This window comes from Acomys minous (genome assembly GCF_964271855.1).
Source record: "Acomys minous genome assembly, chromosome: 15".
Classification (NCBI taxonomy): domain Eukaryota; kingdom Metazoa; phylum Chordata; class Mammalia; order Rodentia; family Muridae; genus Acomys; species Acomys minous.
Window position 1 is genome coordinate 81,601,349 of NC_140497.1, and position 18,017 is coordinate 81,619,365.

At 45.7% G+C, this 18,017-nt stretch overlaps 1 protein-coding gene across 4 annotated transcripts in view; it reads right to left on the reverse strand.

The window, feature by feature from the left end:
• BRD4 (bromodomain containing 4) overlaps window positions 1-18,017 on the reverse strand; it is an 80,738-nt gene that overhangs the window by 13,051 nt on the left and 49,670 nt on the right. For all 4 annotated transcript variants that reach the window (XM_084759382.1, XM_084759381.1, XM_084759380.1 and 1 more), the window contains 8 exons: window positions 17,465-17,600; window positions 14,923-15,215; window positions 14,189-14,551; window positions 13,226-13,354; window positions 6,082-6,291; window positions 5,200-5,396; window positions 4,511-4,806; window positions 3,185-3,295 (listed from right to left, as the gene is read on the reverse strand). In XM_084759382.1, the coding sequence (XP_084615508.1) occupies window positions 3,185-3,295; window positions 4,511-4,806; window positions 5,200-5,396; window positions 6,082-6,291; window positions 13,226-13,354; window positions 14,189-14,551; window positions 14,923-15,215; window positions 17,465-17,600 (1,735 nt within the window). The remainder of the gene's footprint in view (window positions 1-3,184; window positions 3,296-4,510; window positions 4,807-5,199; window positions 5,397-6,081; window positions 6,292-13,225; window positions 13,355-14,188; window positions 14,552-14,922; window positions 15,216-17,464; window positions 17,601-18,017) is intronic.

Sequence of the window (18,017 nt, forward strand, 5' to 3'; positions counted from 1 at the left end):
ACTTCCCAGCTCCAGCCTTTCCAAAACACCATGCATTCCTCTTTACTCTGGAGCTATTTAGGAACACCCACATGCTCCAATCCTGGGAAAAGGAAATAAGACTAAAATAGCTGGACTGTGCTCTTGCATGAACAGGCCACAGAACCAGAGCCTTCCCTTCTCACCGTACTGCTCCAAATGCATTCCAGCTGGGTAGCTGAGGTGCACTCTAAGGGTGGCTCAGAGAGGGAGTACATAAACTATGTAGCCACCCATGCCCACAGAGACCTGAGGAAAATGTGAGGAGAACTAAGTGTTAGCAATATGATGAAAGAACTGAAACAGAGTCTTAGGACCTCCTTTACCTCAAATGACAATTCACTTGATCGTATGCTGGTGGCCACAGCTGGGAGGGTAATGGGGAAAAAAGAGCCACAGTATCTTACTCCAACTTGCCTCACCCAGGTCTGAAGACTTCCTAGATGGTGAAGAGAGGTAGCACCTGGGCCTTATTCAAACACCGAACCCCCAAGCAGTTCCAGACGCGTTGGGAAACAAAACAAGCCAACAACAAATAGCTGGGCTCAAGATTGGCGTCAAGAATAGCCATTGGTGCTGTTACAGAAAATGAGTAATAGGAGCTGGAACCCAGCTAGTAAAACACTCTACCCTACAGTGTGCACGAACGCTGAGCATCCCTGCCATGTACGCAGAGGAGCTTCCTATACACCGTCCCAGCCCCTACTGAGTGCCGCTTTAAGTTTCTTTACGAGATTTGTGTCCCTGGGGTCATGCCAGTAGAACTGACCCATAGTACAAAGGACAAAAATAGCTTCAATTCAATAGAAAAGAACAAGGAAAACATAACTAGACCCAAAGACCAAAGTTAAACGCCTTCAGTGTCAACCGCATCCCTATCCCACTCTCCTGCCAAGGCAGAAAGAACTACCAGTAACTTGTCACGGAGGTTGGGGCAGCTGAGCTTCCTGAACCCTGCTAGAGAATCTGCCCATCCCTGAACTACACACCACAAAGTGCGGTGCCTGTGTGGCATAAGGAGACAAAAGCTATGTTTTACTGGTGTGCCCTTTACTGGTGTGTCCATGTGTGTTTGTGCCCTTCTGCATGTCCCATCTGGAGATCTGCAACAAACTCTCAGCAGGTACTTCCTGTGCAGTATTTTCAACAGCCTCACAACTTAGCACTCTGCACACAGTAGGAAACAAAAACCTACTACTCCATTGGCAATACTAGTGGCCTGAATGAAGACAAGAGAGAGGCAGCAAAGCAAAAACGGAAAGGAAATCATCTGCAACAAGGGAGGGACAAATGGTCAAGCAGATGGCCAAGGCCTAGAAGTCTGCAGGTTAGCAGATCCATGACTTTAAATATCACCCTGTTCCCAGGACTATCAGATTACTTGTTGCACAAGCTTTCTACTTAAGGAAGGTGGCCTATGGGGGGGGGGGGGAGGCGGGGGAAAAAAACCTCTATAACAGTAGCAAAAAGCTGCTGGAAATGTCATTATGACAGCCACCAGGGAAAGAAGCAGGGCACTCCTATGGGACCATAGGAAGACAGTTGTGGGAACTGTGTGTGTGTGTGTGTGTGTGTGTGTGTGTGTGTGTGTGTGTGTGTGTGTGTTTTGAGTCCCCAATATCCCAGAAGTAAGCTAAGTCAGCATCAGGTCAGGGTCAGACTCTGGGATGGTCTTTTGATCTTACTTTAATTCTTAAAAAACAAGGCTGCAAAATCTTAGATGGAACGATCTGGAAAACACAGGAGGCACAAAAAACCCAGAGGAAAGGCAAGTCTGAAGCTTGGCTGGCAATGAAAGTGAAAAGTCAGTAGCCACCAAGAATGTTAATGTAGCCCTAAGAATACATCTATTCACCCCGTTTACCCTGCTGAAGGCAGTGGCCCCAGTTCAAAGCAAGAATGGCTCAGGGCCAGCCCTTCCCAGCAGGCCTAGGCTGCAGCTCCACCTACTGGTTCATGGGAAAGCAAAACGAGGGGTTTTAGAATGAAAAGGGCAGAGAATGATGATAGGGGAGGCTATCGAGACCAGCCAACTTCTGCAGTCCATGTGGGACAAATGCAGGACACACATTTACTAACAGATTATATTTCCCTTCTAATTACATTGGTCATCAAAAAACCTGGAAAGGCCCAAGCCTACTCCATGGCCCACAAAAATGCTTCCTCCCCGTAGCTCCTAGTTTCTCTGAGCAGAGGTGGACCTGTGTTTACAGTCTGAAGCAACAAAGCTCATCTTAGTTGTTGTAAGGGAGCCTTGACCTTGCTTGGCACAATCAGCTCATTATTCTAGATCTGTGAAGACTGCCAGGAGCCTTTCCGTCCTCAGACCCACTTTCCACTCTAGATCTCACACATCCTAGCCCATTTAAGGCCCCAGGGCTGGCTCCTGGTAGACTGTAACTTATCTGCTCAGCTGATGGGACCCACTCTGCCCAAGGGTAATGTCACTCATATGAGCCACATGTCAGGCAACCCAGGTACACGATGCCTTCTTCCCTATCTTTACCTTGAGGTCAATGTGAGCACCTGCTCCCACTATTACCATCTACTTGCATCTGCAGCTCTGCAACTGGTGCTCAGAACAAACATAGAAATTGAACACCATTATACAAGCCCACAGGGCACAAGTAGACATCAGTAGAAGAGCAGAACATACATGTCCCAGCGGGCATGTAGTTAGAGCAGATCTGGGAAGAGCCAACACAAAACAGCAGTGAACACATTAAGAAGAAGTAGAAAACAGCAGTTCTCAGAGTTTACAGCTCAGGCTACAGATAACAGAGCTCAAAGCAGACTGATTATGCAGGTGGCTTGGCTCTATTGTGATAAAAATGTGGCCAGAATTGTTTCCACGCCAACTGTAATGCCAAAATATGAGAAGGGGAGTGGGGGAGGGGGCATCCAACCCAAGGTTAATGGGACTCCAACACCTGCAGTCCTCAAACTCTGCACCTACCCACATGGACAGAATAGAGTGCTGTTACACAGGGTGTCTTGCCACCCTGCAAGGAGAAAATTTAACATGGTGGATGGGTAGACAGAAGGGCCCAGGCTGTTCTCAGAGACTACCAACTCTGGGCTCTTGAACAACCTGGACAAAGGACTGAGATAATACCAAAGTTGAGTGGGGTAGCTTGATAAGATACTTAGACAGGAATCAGCTAACCTGTTTCCGAGTCTTCACTGTCAGAGGAGCTGGATTCACTGGTGCTCTCCGACTCAGAAGATGAGAAGCCCTTCATCTTGGAAGAACCAGCAGTCACATCAGCTTTTTCAGCTGCAACCCAAACAACAGAACTGTATCAGGAAGGACACCAACCCAGGCAGCTACTGTTAGCCACAGCATACTATCAAGTGCCCAGTGGGAAGTCTGTACCCTGCAGGCTTACAGGCCACTTCTGACAACTACTACCAACCCGGCTCCAAGTAAGTAGTTCCATGGTTCTCACTGGTAGCCTACTACTCACTAACTGAAACGTGGCTTTGTGCTACAATTTCAAGGCCTCATGAATCTCTTGTAATAGCCTCTGAATGATTTCTCATGGATTTAGAAGACAAGGCAGAGAAAAATTTCTTCATACAATATCCTGGCAGCTTTGGATGAGAAGGTATTTTTCATAGAGGGGGTATTGTGTACAGAGCACACCAAAACAAGCAAAGACCACTAGAGTTCTCCCAGTTCCTGTTTAGTTGAAAGAGTAAAGCCCAAGTGATGCTACTGAACTTCAGATTCAGAGGACAGTTCTAAGGACCTAGAAGTTACTCTTTGACAGGAAAGTAGGATTAAAAAAAAAAAAACAAAAAACAAAAAACTTTGACATACATTCTAAGCCAATCCCTCTAGTAATAAGGGGGGAAATTACAAGCCAATATGAGGCATATATAAAAAAGATAGAAGAGATGTTTGGAAAACTATTGGCAGGGATGGGGTAGGCATTACCCCTGCTAGCAAAGTGGGGCTCAGTAATGAACTAACATCAGTACACATATCCCTAGGACACCCGGATATGCTTTCCTCTTGGCCTAACATCAACAAAGGTGGGAGATCACTTTTGGTGAAGAGTGTACAGCTAGCAACCAGAGATAAAAACAGCTGTTGCTTAAAGCAAGGTTCAGGTAGCTCTCACCAGCTGCCAAAGAGGTTCAGAAAGGCATGACAATCCAGAGTCCACTGTATTGTCATTCTTGGGGTTTCCACGCAATTTTTTTAAAAAATATTTATTTATTTATTTATTATGTATATAGTGCTCTGGCTGTATGTACACCTGCAGGCCAGAAAAGGGCATCAGACTGCATTATAGATGGTTGTGAACCACCATGTGGTAGCTGGGAATTGAACTCAGTGCTCTTAACCTCTGAGCCATCTCTCCTGGCCCTCCGCGCAATTCTTAATTGTGTGTGGGGTGTAAGTGAGGCTTCACTCGTCAGGTGCTGAAGGCTAACTAAGGGTTTCCATGGGAAGGACCCCTATTCCAAGAGTTCTCAAGAATACCTTGAGGTTTCCTTTTCTTTCGCAAACAGGAGGTGACATAGCGCTCCAACTCTCGAAGTGTGGACGGTTTCAGGGTCTCAAAATCAATTTCAATCTCATCAGGGTTGGAATTCTTAAGTGATGGCTCTCTCGACTGGATGATGTGTACTACACGGCCTAGCTTCTCACCAGGAAGTTTGTTGATGTCTAGACTTAGCTGCCGTTTCTCCTCATAGGACATGGGCTTACACTTGTCCTCTTCCTCTGATTCATACGTAGGAGGCGGCTTGTTCTTCATGGGTGCTGGTTCCTTCTTGCTATGAAGGGATCATGATGACAGATAAAAATGGGTTCCCTAAAGAAACTGTGCACACATCCCTCAGAATGTATGTGGTTGGGGTAGGCGTTGGGGGGGGGGGGGTCCTGTCTGGCTTCCCACACACACAGGAAATGAAACTTAAGACTACTTGCTATTAGAATAAGCAGCTGTCAACTCTGGCAGCTGCAGGAGCTATAGCTGCACAATGGCCTCCTGCAGCCCCTCTCCTAAACATGCTGAGCTACCAAAGCTACTCAAGAAGGAAGAGCTCAGTGTTTATGACAGGGCACCAACCCAGACTGCTGACTGCAGCGAAAAGATGGTCTTCCTCTCTACTAAAGGGTTTTGGGGATCACCACTCCCAAAAATGGAAATATTGGGAAGCGCGGACCTCACATTGCTGTTGCTGTTATTTTTCTTTGTCTTTTTGGGAGGAAGTTCCTTGGTTTTGCTTTTCTTATTTTCCTCCACTTCCTCTTTCTTTTTGTGCTTTTCCTTCTTCTTTTCCTTCTTGTCCTTTTCTTTTTTCTTTGGTTTGTTCTGCTGGGGCTGTGAGAGGGCTGCAAGCTGCTCATGCACGGCTTTGAGCTGTGGAGCAAACAGGAGGGGAAAAAAAAATCACAACCAGGACAGGTATAATGGCATAGGCCTATCATCAACCCCTTTCCCATATTTGGGAGGCAGAAGTAGGTGGATCTGTGAGTTCCAGCCAGCCAGGGCTACACAATGGCAACCTGTCTCAAAAGCAAACCAATTTGCCCACAACCAGAACTGAATGTTCTCACCACCTAGACTCTGGAGGATAGCTCTGTATCACGTGAACAACGTGTGCTTGAGCGTCAGGCTGTGGGTATGGGAGAAGCCGAGGATAGACCTGCCACATTAATGAGACCCCTGAAGTGCATACCATCCACTCCCTGATTTCCAAGGACTGCTGCTGCAGTCCTCCACAACAGAGGAACTGCCCAGGCTGACAGATGCTAAATCTCCTGGCTATCTTAGTGGCAGGGTGTTTCCAGGAAGGAAGGTTTCTAAAGGGCTGGTAAAGAGTACACTGAAGCACTGGGGTAAGATGATGTAGGCAGGTAGCTCCAGGATCCTGAAATGTCCATACCTCACTCCTATTCAAAGCACACAGCATATACATTGATAGGATTAAGATGTCATTGAGTAAGTAAAAAGGAAATGCCACGAGGGAATCTTTGGAGACGTAGTCTTGAAAACTCTGAGAGACCACCCTGGCTTCTGGGCATAGAACCACAGGTTCCCTCACCTGCTCCTGGAGCTCAGCCAGCCGCTGGGCTCGCTCTTCCTCGGAGTCGTCAGTGGAACTGTCACTGTCTGAGGAACTATCACTGCTGCTGTCACTAGATGAAGGTGGAGCCACCACCTTTGTAGGGGGTGGCACTGCAGGGGAGGACACCGTAACAACTGGCTCTTCAGGCTCATCAGGCATCTTGGCAAAGCGCATTTCAAACACATCCTGGGGAGAAAAAGCAATTCCTATCAGGGTGCTCAGCCTCTGGAGCCCCTGGGATCAAACCAACAGGAAGCTATATATAAGTACATCTCTCTCTGCCTTCACCCTCCCCCACCCCACATGACACTACAACCAGTCTTGCTGCAGCTAGACACTCACTCCCTGGAGGAAACAATGACCAAGGCAAAATAACAACACCTTGTATTCTAACTTGAGTTTGAAGGTGCTTATTAAGCTATAGTATACTAGCACAAACCCCCAGAAAACATGCCTGTGAATCTCCTGTCAGGTCTGTAGTTCTCTGACAGAAGAACGGTTTGCTGGACTTCCACATAGAGGAACAATACTGACACTGGCTCTGAGTTGAGGATTCCCGACATAGTGCATTTTTTTCTGCATCTGCCTCCCTCCTACTCAGAGTGGTCCAAGCAGACGCAAGCCCCTGGCTCAGGCAGCAATGCTGGCTCTGATGTATGGTGCTTATGACAGGCTTAGGGAAGGAGTACCTTGTGAGGTACAGGCAACCAGAGCAAAAGCCACAGGGATTCTAGGCACAGGAACCCACTTCAAGAGACTCTTGAGATCAGCTGACAGCTACACGCAGTTACAGAACTCATGGAGCAACAGCTCCTGCATGTGCTCTTAGGAATCAAGTCACATGCAGCCAACCAACTGTTAAACCCTCCCTGTGGTAGGGACTCCACAGCCAATCCAATGATGACTCACAGAACAGATGTGTAAAAACTAAGTCTGGCTTCCCAGAAAGATTTCTTTATATATACTTTAAGAATAAAATAAAATGAAGTGTGAATCTGGAGAAATTAAGAGGAGGAGAGACATGCATATGGAGATGGCGTTTGCTACTTTGTGGGTTCCTTTCTCTCTTCAACCCTTCTCTCCCCTTTTCTTCTTCCCTTTCAACCCTCTAACACCAGATAGGAGAGAAAGAATAAAGGGGACCGGGAAAGGGATTATCAGACTACTTCCTGATGATTAGGGGGATCAAGTTCCTTTGGGCAAGTTTAATCTTTGGTGCCAGGATATCTCATTTCTTCTTGTTTCTTTACTTTATGACTACCTGACACACCATAAACAACAGCATCCAATCAACTAGCCACCCACCTATTGGGACTCTAGTATTTATACATCTTCTGAAAAGACCCCAGAATCCCAAACATCACACACTCACAAAAACTATCTTCAACCGGCAAACAGCAGCCCTGCACTAATTTACTTATTCTGAAATAAATCCTTAGAGCAGAGCTCTGACAAATATACACAAGAGGAGGAGGTGACTAACACCTGACAAGATGGAGGACCAGGAAAGAAAGGGGCTCCACACCAAAGTGGAAGTCCCTATTGGAACAACTAAGACTTCTATTAACACCTATTATGTGGCAGAGAGGCTCAATCCATTACTCAGTATCTTTGATGTAGATAGGCCATGGCCCCCTAAAAAGCAGCCAGCGCCATGGGTTTCTGTAAGACCAGGCCTATGGTAAAGCAGAACAGAGCAATATAGTGAATGAAGTGTGCCTGAGAAGTGCCAGGATTTTGTAAAGGAAGTGACCAATTCTCCTTCTAAGAACACAGGGAAGGCTCGATTGGAAGCTGTTTCAGGTCCTATATATCATCCACCCTTCCTGGGCCAGCTTTGAAATACCTTTTACTGTAAGGACATCTCCATTTTTTTTTCTAAATTGGCTGTCCTGATGTGAGTGGGGTGGATAACACGGTGAGGCTCCTTCCATTCTCTAAGTGTTCTGACTTGCCCAAAGACAAGAACAAGCAGCAAGGAATACTAGACAGGAAGCAGGTTGAGATGAGAGTATCATCGAGCAAGGATAGATGTCCTGGTTTCCAAAATGTGTCCAGGATATGAGGATAAAGGATATGACCCACCCTTTTCTTTTTGTGGTACACAAGAGTCCTGCCTTAATAGAGGTAGAGACATGAGGAAAATAGAGCTGTGGAGGAACGCCTTCTGGATGTAGCAGTTGTCAATAAAGTGCTGTTTAGCCAGTCAGCTGGGCAGAAGGACAGGAAGTGGAAGGCTGGGCTTCCAGGAGAGGAGGGGGAGGGGCAGGGAGTTGAGAGTGGAGAGAAGCTGCCTAGGAGAATGAGATTGGCAAGTTAACTGGGTTCTAGTAGGTTACGAGGACATAGAATTAGAGTGGTTTATTTTAGTTTACTGGTAGGTTAGTAGCAGTTTAGATTCTGCCCAGCGTAGTGCTTGCAGCTTTGAATTCCACTTCAGTCTCACTGTGTCATTATTGGCTTCCTGGGCCATACAGATATAATAACTGCAACACAGAGCTATGGGAAGACAATCTTGCTAAGGCTTCCTACTTTAAAGAACCTAGAGTCCAGTGGGAACCTGGACCATTAGTGAACACAAAGCTGTACTAAGGGAGAAACACAAGGGAGCAGAAAGAACTGGGAGGAACTGGAGAAGGTGTGTAGGACCTCAGAAAGACAACTGAGTCCAGGAGAAGAGAACACAGGCGGGGGATGCTAACACCCGTCAGAGAAATCTAACTCTCAGACCTCTGGTTGGGTTGACAACATCTAAAGGTAGGTTCAGTTACGACCTGCCCTAAAACTTGATGTCTATGTCTCTCCTCTGTTCATCACAGCTCAATGGCTTTTAGAGCAAGCATCATCATCATCATCATCATCGTCGTCGTTGTCATTGCCAACCCTCCCCCGCCAACCACAGTTTCTCTTTCCTCCTCTCCCCCACCTCTCCTCTGCCCATCCCCATTCACTCCTCCATTTCTCTTCAGAAAAGGGCAGGCCTCTTATGGAAATCAACCAAACATAGCATATCAAGCTGCAGTAAGACTAGGTACCTTCCCTCCTATGCTAGGCAGTGGTGGCACATGGCTTTAATCCTAGCACTTGGGGTGCAGAGGCAGGTGGATCTCTGTGAGTTTAAGGCCAGCCAGCCTGGTCTACAAAGGGAGCCCAGGATGGACAAGGCTACACAGAGAAACCCTTTCTCCAAAAAAGACTACGTACCTCTCCTCCTATTAAGGCGAGAAAAGGCAACCCAGTATAAGGGAAAGGGTTAGAAGCTGGCGAAAGAGTTAGAGACAGCCCCTCCTCCCACTGTTGGGAGTCCCACAGTAAGACAAAGCTACCCAACTGTAAGATATATACAGAGGTCGTAGGTCAGTCCCATGTAGATAGAGCAATTACTTGTGTCTGTGTAATAACTAAGCAGCCTTACTTAGCCCAGGCGATACATAAAGAAAACATAAAAGTTCTTTCAGTACTCTCAGATGCTAGGAAGCCACAGTGTCCAAACAGTCCAAACCTGCCTGTCTCTGGGACACAAAGCATCTAAATGTGCTTTATAGTTTCTTTCTCCCTATGAAAACAATTGCAACCGCCCTGAATTTGTAACCACCCCTCAACAAACTAACGCCCAGTAAACACATGGCTTAACCATATCACTATAAATTTTCTGACTTTGAACAGAGAATAAAAATAAAGGGTAGGCTATCTAGCAGCCCTGGAAACACTCCAAGACTAGAGTCGCTTGGCATCACTCACTGCCAGGCTAAACACAGGTCTCCAAAATGCCCAAAATTAAGGAGAGTATGAGGGAAAAATGAAGTGGGTGCTTTTCTATATAACTTTTCCAAGTAAATTCTAATCCTGCAGCATAGCCTAATTAAGGAACTTAATTTGGTAGCAACACACCTTTTTTTAAAATTTGTTTTTGTGTGTCTGTGTGACCATATACACTTGGAGAGGAGAAGAGGGCATCAGGTGTCCTTTATCATTCACCTACTGCTTTGAGAAAGGGTCTCGCTAAGAACCTGGGCTCATGTTTTTGGCAAGGTTAAGAAGCTAAAAAAGGCTGGTAATCCTACTTTCTCCATGCCCCCTCCAACTTAAGGTTATAATCATGTGCAGGATGTCTGGCTTATTGCATAAGTTCTGAGATCCAAACTCTAGTCCTCATGATGCACAGAAAGCACTTTTTTTTTCTTTTTTCTTTCTTTCTTTCTTTTTTTTTTTGTGGTGGTGGTATGGTTCTTTGTGTGGCCTTGGCTGTCCTGGACTTGCTTTGTAGACCAGGCTGGTCTCGAATTCACAGAAGTCAGCCTGCCTCTGCCTCCCTGAGTGCTGGGATTACAGGCGTGAGCCACTGGGCCCAGCCCTTCAATACCTCTTAAAGAAATAAGAAGGGTGAAAGTTTCATGTCCTTCTCTCTAACTACTTACAACATTCTGATAGAGGGGCATTGTAGAAAAAGAATGCAAAACCCAAAGATGCCACAAACACACTACCTTCCCAAACACAAACTCCCCTAGCAAAAGGTACTACTACTCTCAGAAACACCTCCTACTCCTGCTCAAGTGGACTAAACCCTCTCATTAAGTAAAGCTTGTTATCAAGTCAATGCAGAGACAGATAGCTTGGTGATCATAATAATAAAAATGTCATGCTTGGACAGATTCACTCACTAAGAGAAAGGTATACAAAAGAAAACTTTTAAAACAAACACCAAAACAAAAATCTTCAGAGAAGTAGAATCTGTAAGAGGGAGGTGCCAGGAGAACAGGAAAAATTAGATGCAGAAAGAAAGAAAGCGCTAGATACGTTCTTTTCTTTCCCTTTTTTAATAAAGTAGTTTAGAATAGCATTTTCCCCTGCTGGCAAGTAACTGATGTGAACTTTGAGGTTTTCACAATGGCGGCAAAAAGGGCACAGATATCAAATCTGGGCACCATGGGCAAACACTACGCTGTCTTCTCAAGAAGGTGAGGAGGAGAAGGGATTCTAAGATCCAAGTCTGAAAGCACTGCCACTTGGTGGCCCTGTTTAAGAACTGCAGTCAGTGGGGTACTGTGGAGCCTATTTAATCCCAGCACGCAGAATGCAGAGGTGGAGCTAGCCAGAGATACATAACGAGACTCTCTTTTCAAATAAATTAATAAATAGGATACAGCTTTTAAAAATCTGTAGCGAAATGTGAAAGCCTGAATTCCAGATAAAGACTGGTAAAGACAAGCATAAATGGTAAAGTAGCTGCCTTCTTTATGAAGCTGAAGGACAGATAACACCAAACAGGAAAGGGAACACTAGACCCCAGTGCATGTCAGAGAAAACAAAACTAAGGGAAATTCTAGCAGGGGATTCAGGCTTTGTCCCTAACACCTACAAGGCAGCAGGCAGTCTAGTGGATCTGCTACCCTCTTCTGGACTCCACAAGCACCAGGCACAGACATATCAACAAATAAATGTAAAACAAACCAAACTTAAAAAAAAAAAAAAATCCTTCTAATCTGAACATGCATTTGTATTTTAAGATCCAAGTCAACCCTAACAACAAAGAGAATATTCAATCCTATCAAGTTACCCTTCAATCTGACAAGTTCTCTGAACTGAAGGCAACACATCATTAGAAGCCAAATGACAGAAGTGCCTAAACTCTGGTGAAAGAAGATGCTAGCTTATTGTGTGGCACATTAGTGAAGCTAACAGAACAGTATGGAGGCAGAAAAATCACTGAGGTTCAAGTGAGCTCTGTATGACAAAGACCAACAAATGGGTCACCAAAAGCTTTGCAATCCTCTACCCTAGAAGCACCTAGAGAATGCTATGTAAGCAGATCCAAGGAAGCATTGAGTCCCACAATTAACATACCTGTGCTTCATAATAGTAGGTTGCTCAGTCTACAGACCACTGACCTAAGAGCATTAGCAACCCACAGACTAAGGAGGAAATGGCTGGGAATTATGATATTTCCTTTGAAAGGCAGGTCTGGGGGCTGGAGAGATGGCTCAGTGGTTAAGAGCACTTGCACCTTACAGGTTTTAAGTTCAGTTCCCAGCACCCATGTCAGGCAGTTCATAACTCCCCTTTAACTCCAAATCCAAGGCATCCGATGTCCTCTTCTGGTCTCTATGAGATTCCATACACATAGCGAGACACATAAGTAAAAATAAAATTGAAAAGAACAAGTAAAAGGCAGGTCATAAAGGTATTAAATGTTGACTTTAGTCTCCAATTTCAACCACACTGATCACTTTTTTTAAAAGCCAATAAACAAACAAATATAACAAAACCTAAACACTATAAATTTAAGTATGTATATCCTTTTCTTTAAAATAAAAAAAGCTTCCTCCAGGTTGCTGGGGATGGGGTGGGGGTGGGGCAGCTGTGGTGGCTCCTAACTGCAATCCCAGCACTGGGGAGGCTGATTCAAGAGGAATACTGAGTTTGAGGCCTGCCTGGGCTACAGTATGAGATCCTGTCCATAAACAGATGAAACAGTTCACACATTTATTCTGATTTTCAAGGCAGAGACTGAGAACTAAATCTGCTAGGGACCATGGTCACACAGACCTACATATAAATAGCCACTTTGCAGCTAAACTGTCAAATAAAGGCTTCCACAGTTGGTGGGAAAATATCCCACTAGTCTGGCTCACGTGTGGCTACAACAATGTCAGTCGAGATGTCTAAACCTGATGGCGTGCCCTCCACCTACTAAAGACAGGTCGATTTTGAAGAAACTGGGTCCAGGCACTACACACATGCTTTTTCAGGCAGAGTAGCAGAATATGGGTGGAGGAGGAGAAAGAAAGACTTTCAGTGGGACAAAAACCCAGCCACTCTATTTTAACAACCCTGACTTAAAATGTACATATGCATTAGAGTAATTTACATATGCTGTTTGGAGGAGCTGTGCAGAGGGATCTCTGAGTTAGATGTCAGCCTGGTCTATAGTAAGAGTTCCAGGATAGCCAAGCCTACACAAGAAAAACCCTGTCTCAAAACTAAACAAATGAAAAAACCCAAAACAAATGGAAAAACTCAACCTCCTCCCAAGCCCCACAGCATTATTATGAGTGAAGTCACAGTATTACTATCTGCCAAAGCCCATACAAGGTCTGGCCTACTCTTCTTGGAGTCTCACCTGGAGTTTTCGAGCCATGGCTACCACTTCATGGTCAGGGGGGTTGTACTTGTAGCAGTTGGAGAACATCAATCGGACATCAGCACCAAATTCCTGGGCATCTCTGTACTCACGGGACTCTAGTTTAGACTGTAAATACAAGATAGGGCCTAGTTAGCCATGTCTGTCTGTGTTTTAATAAGGGAAGGGTATATGTATGTGTGGGTGTCTATCTGTCCATCTGTCAGTCTGTCTGTCTACAGAGATGGGTACCTGTGGGAAAATAGTAGTCTCTCAGTGGCTCTCAGTTTATTCCAGGCAAGGATATGGAATATGGGGACAAAAAGGGAGCAATAGGTCATCACTCCAGTTCTCAGCATGAACAAGAAGACACTGCCAAGTTTCAGGGCTGGAGAATGACCTGTTAGTACCAAACTTGCTTACCTACTAAGGTCACTACGATGTCTAAAGGGAAACTGAACACACAGAATCCCAGAAGAGATTATGTCAGAACTAATGAGAAGATAAAGTAAGACTGGGTCCAGTTCTGATCTTGAATGTACTTAACTTATATTGAGGGTACAAAACAGAATAGAAGCTGGACACAGCATTGTCTCCTGTTTGAGCAATGTTATTTTACTTCCAAAAGGAGAAAAATCACAAAAGGCATTAAAATACTTTGGTGACGATATTCATAGTGCCGTATCTCCTACAGTGAAAACAGCAAAGCCTTCCCAATCACACTGAGCCCAGAGCATCCAGAGTCTCCTAGAGCATCTGCCAGCTGCAAAGAAATACAAGGGGGCATTAAGAGAGGCCCCATCTTGCATCTCCTTACACCAAGGAAAGAGGCAGAACTACTACCAGAAACCAAAGTGGCCAAGTACACTAGGTTAGTGTGCACTTCAACAATGCACTGCAGGGGGCAGCTGGGATTGTATTAGATTTACTGGTCTAGGGGATATCAGGGGTCTGGTCGCTAACCTTGATTGTGCTCATGTCCATGGGGTGTTTAATGATGTCACAGTAGTCATGCAGACCCAGTGCCTCCACGTCCACAGGCTTGTAGAAGGGCCAGGCATAGGCAGCATGTTTCTTGGCAAACATCTCCTTGAGGATGCCACTGCAACACTTTAGCTGCTCAGAGATCTTGCTACTCTTCTCTGGTGCTGGGTGCTGCTGTGAGTCTGGTACATCCTTCTTTGGGGGCTTCACAGGCCTGCTGCTCTCCCGCCGAGGACCCAACTTGGTGGTCTTGGGCTCTGGGGCCAGTGAGGGCGGCTCATGAATGGGGTCGATGGTGGTGGGGGTGGTGGTATCTGCTTTCCTCTTCACCCCTTTCTTTGTCTGCCATGGGCACAGGCACAAAAGTCTCAATCAGAGGCTCTGGCTGGTACAGCTGCTCTTCAGGATCACCTCTGAAACCAAGCCCTGACTAGGATCCCAACACTCACGACAGGCCCAAAGTTAACTGCACGGAGACCCTGTCGCATCACTGTTTTCCACAGCTGGCATAGGACCAAGCAGCAACATGAGAAAAGCACAAACCAAATATAGTATTTGCTCCCTTAGAAGCCACAGAACCCCCTTAAGAAGTTTCCTGCTTAATACCAGGCCCTTGACCATACAGCCCGTAGAAGAAACAACTAAGAGAAGCTATTTTTCTCTTGCAAGCCCGTCTCTAATGGCAGCAGTCCACCAGTGCCCAGGATGCTCACCTTCAGAGGCTGTGGGGTGGTTGCAATGATGGGTGGGTGGCTCTGCACAGGCTGTGGAGCTGGAGCAGGTGGTGGTTGTGGCTGGGGGGGTACTGGTGGAGGTGTCTGAAGTGGCTGGGGGGGCACCATTGTCATGACAGGAGGCTGGGCTATGAGGTCTGGGGTGACAGCAGGAAAGGGATGAGTTGTGGCCTGCACAGGTGGAGGAGGGTTCTGCTGAGGCGTCTGGGTCTGCGGAGAAGTTGATGCTTGAGTTGTGTTTGGTACCGTGGGCACACCAGGCTTTGCTGTCCCTACCAATCATAAAAAAGATAGGTGATTAAAAGAGGGTATGCTAGCACACACTGGCTGACTCTGATAAAACATCAATATATATTTGTATAGTACATGTACTTTAGACTATTCTGAATACTCCGGATATCACTGTACACGAAACTTATCCTCATGTGCCCAGGGTTGAGAGGGCAGCAGCATACCGTACTACATTTCCTGAGGTGTCCTGGCGGCAACTCTTCACAGGCTGCTGTAAGAAGGGAAGCCTAAGCTTAAAAAGTAGGAAACCTATATGCTGAGGGTTAGTGTTAGCAGCAGGTTGCACATGTAAATAAAAAAAAAAAATGTTCTTTGGGAAATTCAAACAGCTATCCTCAGTCCCTGAAGTGTTACCCATAGAGTGCTTTTGGCAAGATCTAGCAGCAGCCAACCTTGAAAGGTTTCTGAAAACTAGCATGACCTCAATTCTCAGAGTCACTGGAGACTAAGTGGAGAGTTGTGGCCTTTCGTGACTAACCAGGTTGTTTCCTTGCAGCTGTACTCCCAACACAAAGCATAAAAAGGTTTATAACTACAGTTCAAAGGTGAGCTGGTGGTCTAGGGCCCATACCCCATACTGCCACATCCTTTGCATGCACACTGAATGCCATGGAAACAGGGCAGACAATACCCTATACAAGCAAGTCTTTAAAGCCTGTAATCTCGGCAGTGAGCAGGCCAGGGTACAAGGATTGAGGATTTGGGGCCAGCCTGGGCTATGTAAATAAAAAACCCTGTGTTAGAAAAAAGGACAAAGCTGGGCGTGGTGGCACACACCTGTAATCCCAGCACTCGGGGAGACAGAGGCAGACGGATCTCTGAGTTTGATGCCAGCCTGGTCTACAAAGCACATCCAGGACAGCCAGGATTACACAGAGAAACCCTGTCTTGGCAGGAAAGAGGGGGAGGGAGAGAAAAGGGGGAAAGAGATATAAGCAAAAAGCACTCTGCATCTGTAGGCTGTCCTAGAGCAGTGCCCAGATATAAGGGGCAAGGAGGGAGGTTCTACTGAGTTTCCCAGTTTTCTCTCTCTAGATACCCAAGTCTGGGCTTCTGGGATGGATAGAGAAGACATTCCCATGCCCACCCCATGTGCAAATAATCCAAACCACTAATCCTGGAAAGAGAGGTGTAGGCTCTGCATGCATGAGTAAGGGATGTGAGTTAATAGTATAATTGCCAAAAGAGTGGCCTGGTTTTAAATAGTAGTTCATGCATGTGGCACCAATACTCAAGAGACACGAGAATCTTGAGTCTTAAGTTAACACAAAGGCCCTGTCTAAAAGAGTGAGGAAGGAAGGACAGAGAGAGAAGTAGAGAGGGAGGGAGAGGAAAGGAGGAGGGAGGGAGAGCGGGGAAGGGAGTAGGAACATGCATGTGAATGACTGGCTACACCGGATTCAGCGGTCCTGTGTCTTTGCCACTTCACAGCAAGGAGGGAGGCCAGGCTAAATGCATCTCTTCAAAGAAGCAAATAACTAACATCCAGAAACTACCTGAAAACTGTCACCCTTTTGCAGCTCAGAGCCATAAAAGGATACCTGTTAATAGCAATCTGCCAGATGGCTACTAGAGTTTTGTCAGTGGTGGTGCAGGTGGGAACTGGGAGGCAGGACATACACACAGACAAGAAGTAATCGGCTTCAGATGAATGAGCATCAGAGGTGAACACGACTGACATAGTGCATTAAGGCAATTCAGATAACAAATCTTAAGGCTTTAGGATTGGGACACCAGTAACAATAACTTGTCAGATTAAAAATTTTTATTCTAAAATAGAAAAGCAGGGTTGGAGCTCAAGCTCAATGGTGAAATATTTGTCTAACTATGTGAGTAGTGCTAGATCTGAGCTTTAGCACTGCAAAATAAATAATAAAGTTGAGAGAAAAAGCAATAAATAAATAAATAAATAAATAAATAAATAAATAAAATAGCATCTTCAGCACTAAAGGTGAAGAATTTAAACACCAAAGTGCTTGAAAAAGTCATGCTTTCTTTTGTACCTAAGTCTATCAACTACTCCAGGCTCAATGACTTCTGTCCAGAGGAGACCTTCAGATCCATGGGACCCCTCCCTGGGAGCACAGCTAAAACTGAAACTAATCGCATACTGTTCAAACAACAGCACTGAAATATTTACTGTCACCACCCGACTCCCAGTGATCCCTAGCACCCTGATAAATATGAGGGAGGAACACAGCTGATTTACTTGTTATTTCAAGTACTCTACCTGTTTCTTTCCTCCCTCGTCCTCTTCCTTTTGCCTGGACTATCATTATCTCAGTTTCTTCTGTGGGCAGTTCATTGATTTTTTGCAAGAAGAGCTTCTCCAGAGCTTCTGCCATTAAGACGATGTCATCTCCAGGCTGAATGAGGAAACAGGTGGGGTAGAGCTGGAAGGCCCCCTCTTCCCATTTTTTGTGGATAGGACACCAAAGCCACCCCCATGTCCCATCACATGGAGCATTGTACCCAGACTCCTTCCATGATCTGGACTCCAGGGGGCCACAACGGTTATGCTACCTATGTTAGGTATTCTTAACAAGAGCTGTCCACCTGTATCTCCCTTCAGTTTTAAGCACCAAGAAACCATCCTTATGCCTTATGTACCTACCAACTCAGTCAATCTCCTAACTGGATTACTTTGGGATTTCTTCAGATACAACTCAAGTGAAATCACTAGAAATATTCAAATTACAAAGCATTTCTTGTGATGAATACTTTTCAGGGTTTCAACAGTGCTCCCCAATGTACCCCAACAGCAGCTCAGTGGGGTCAGGACA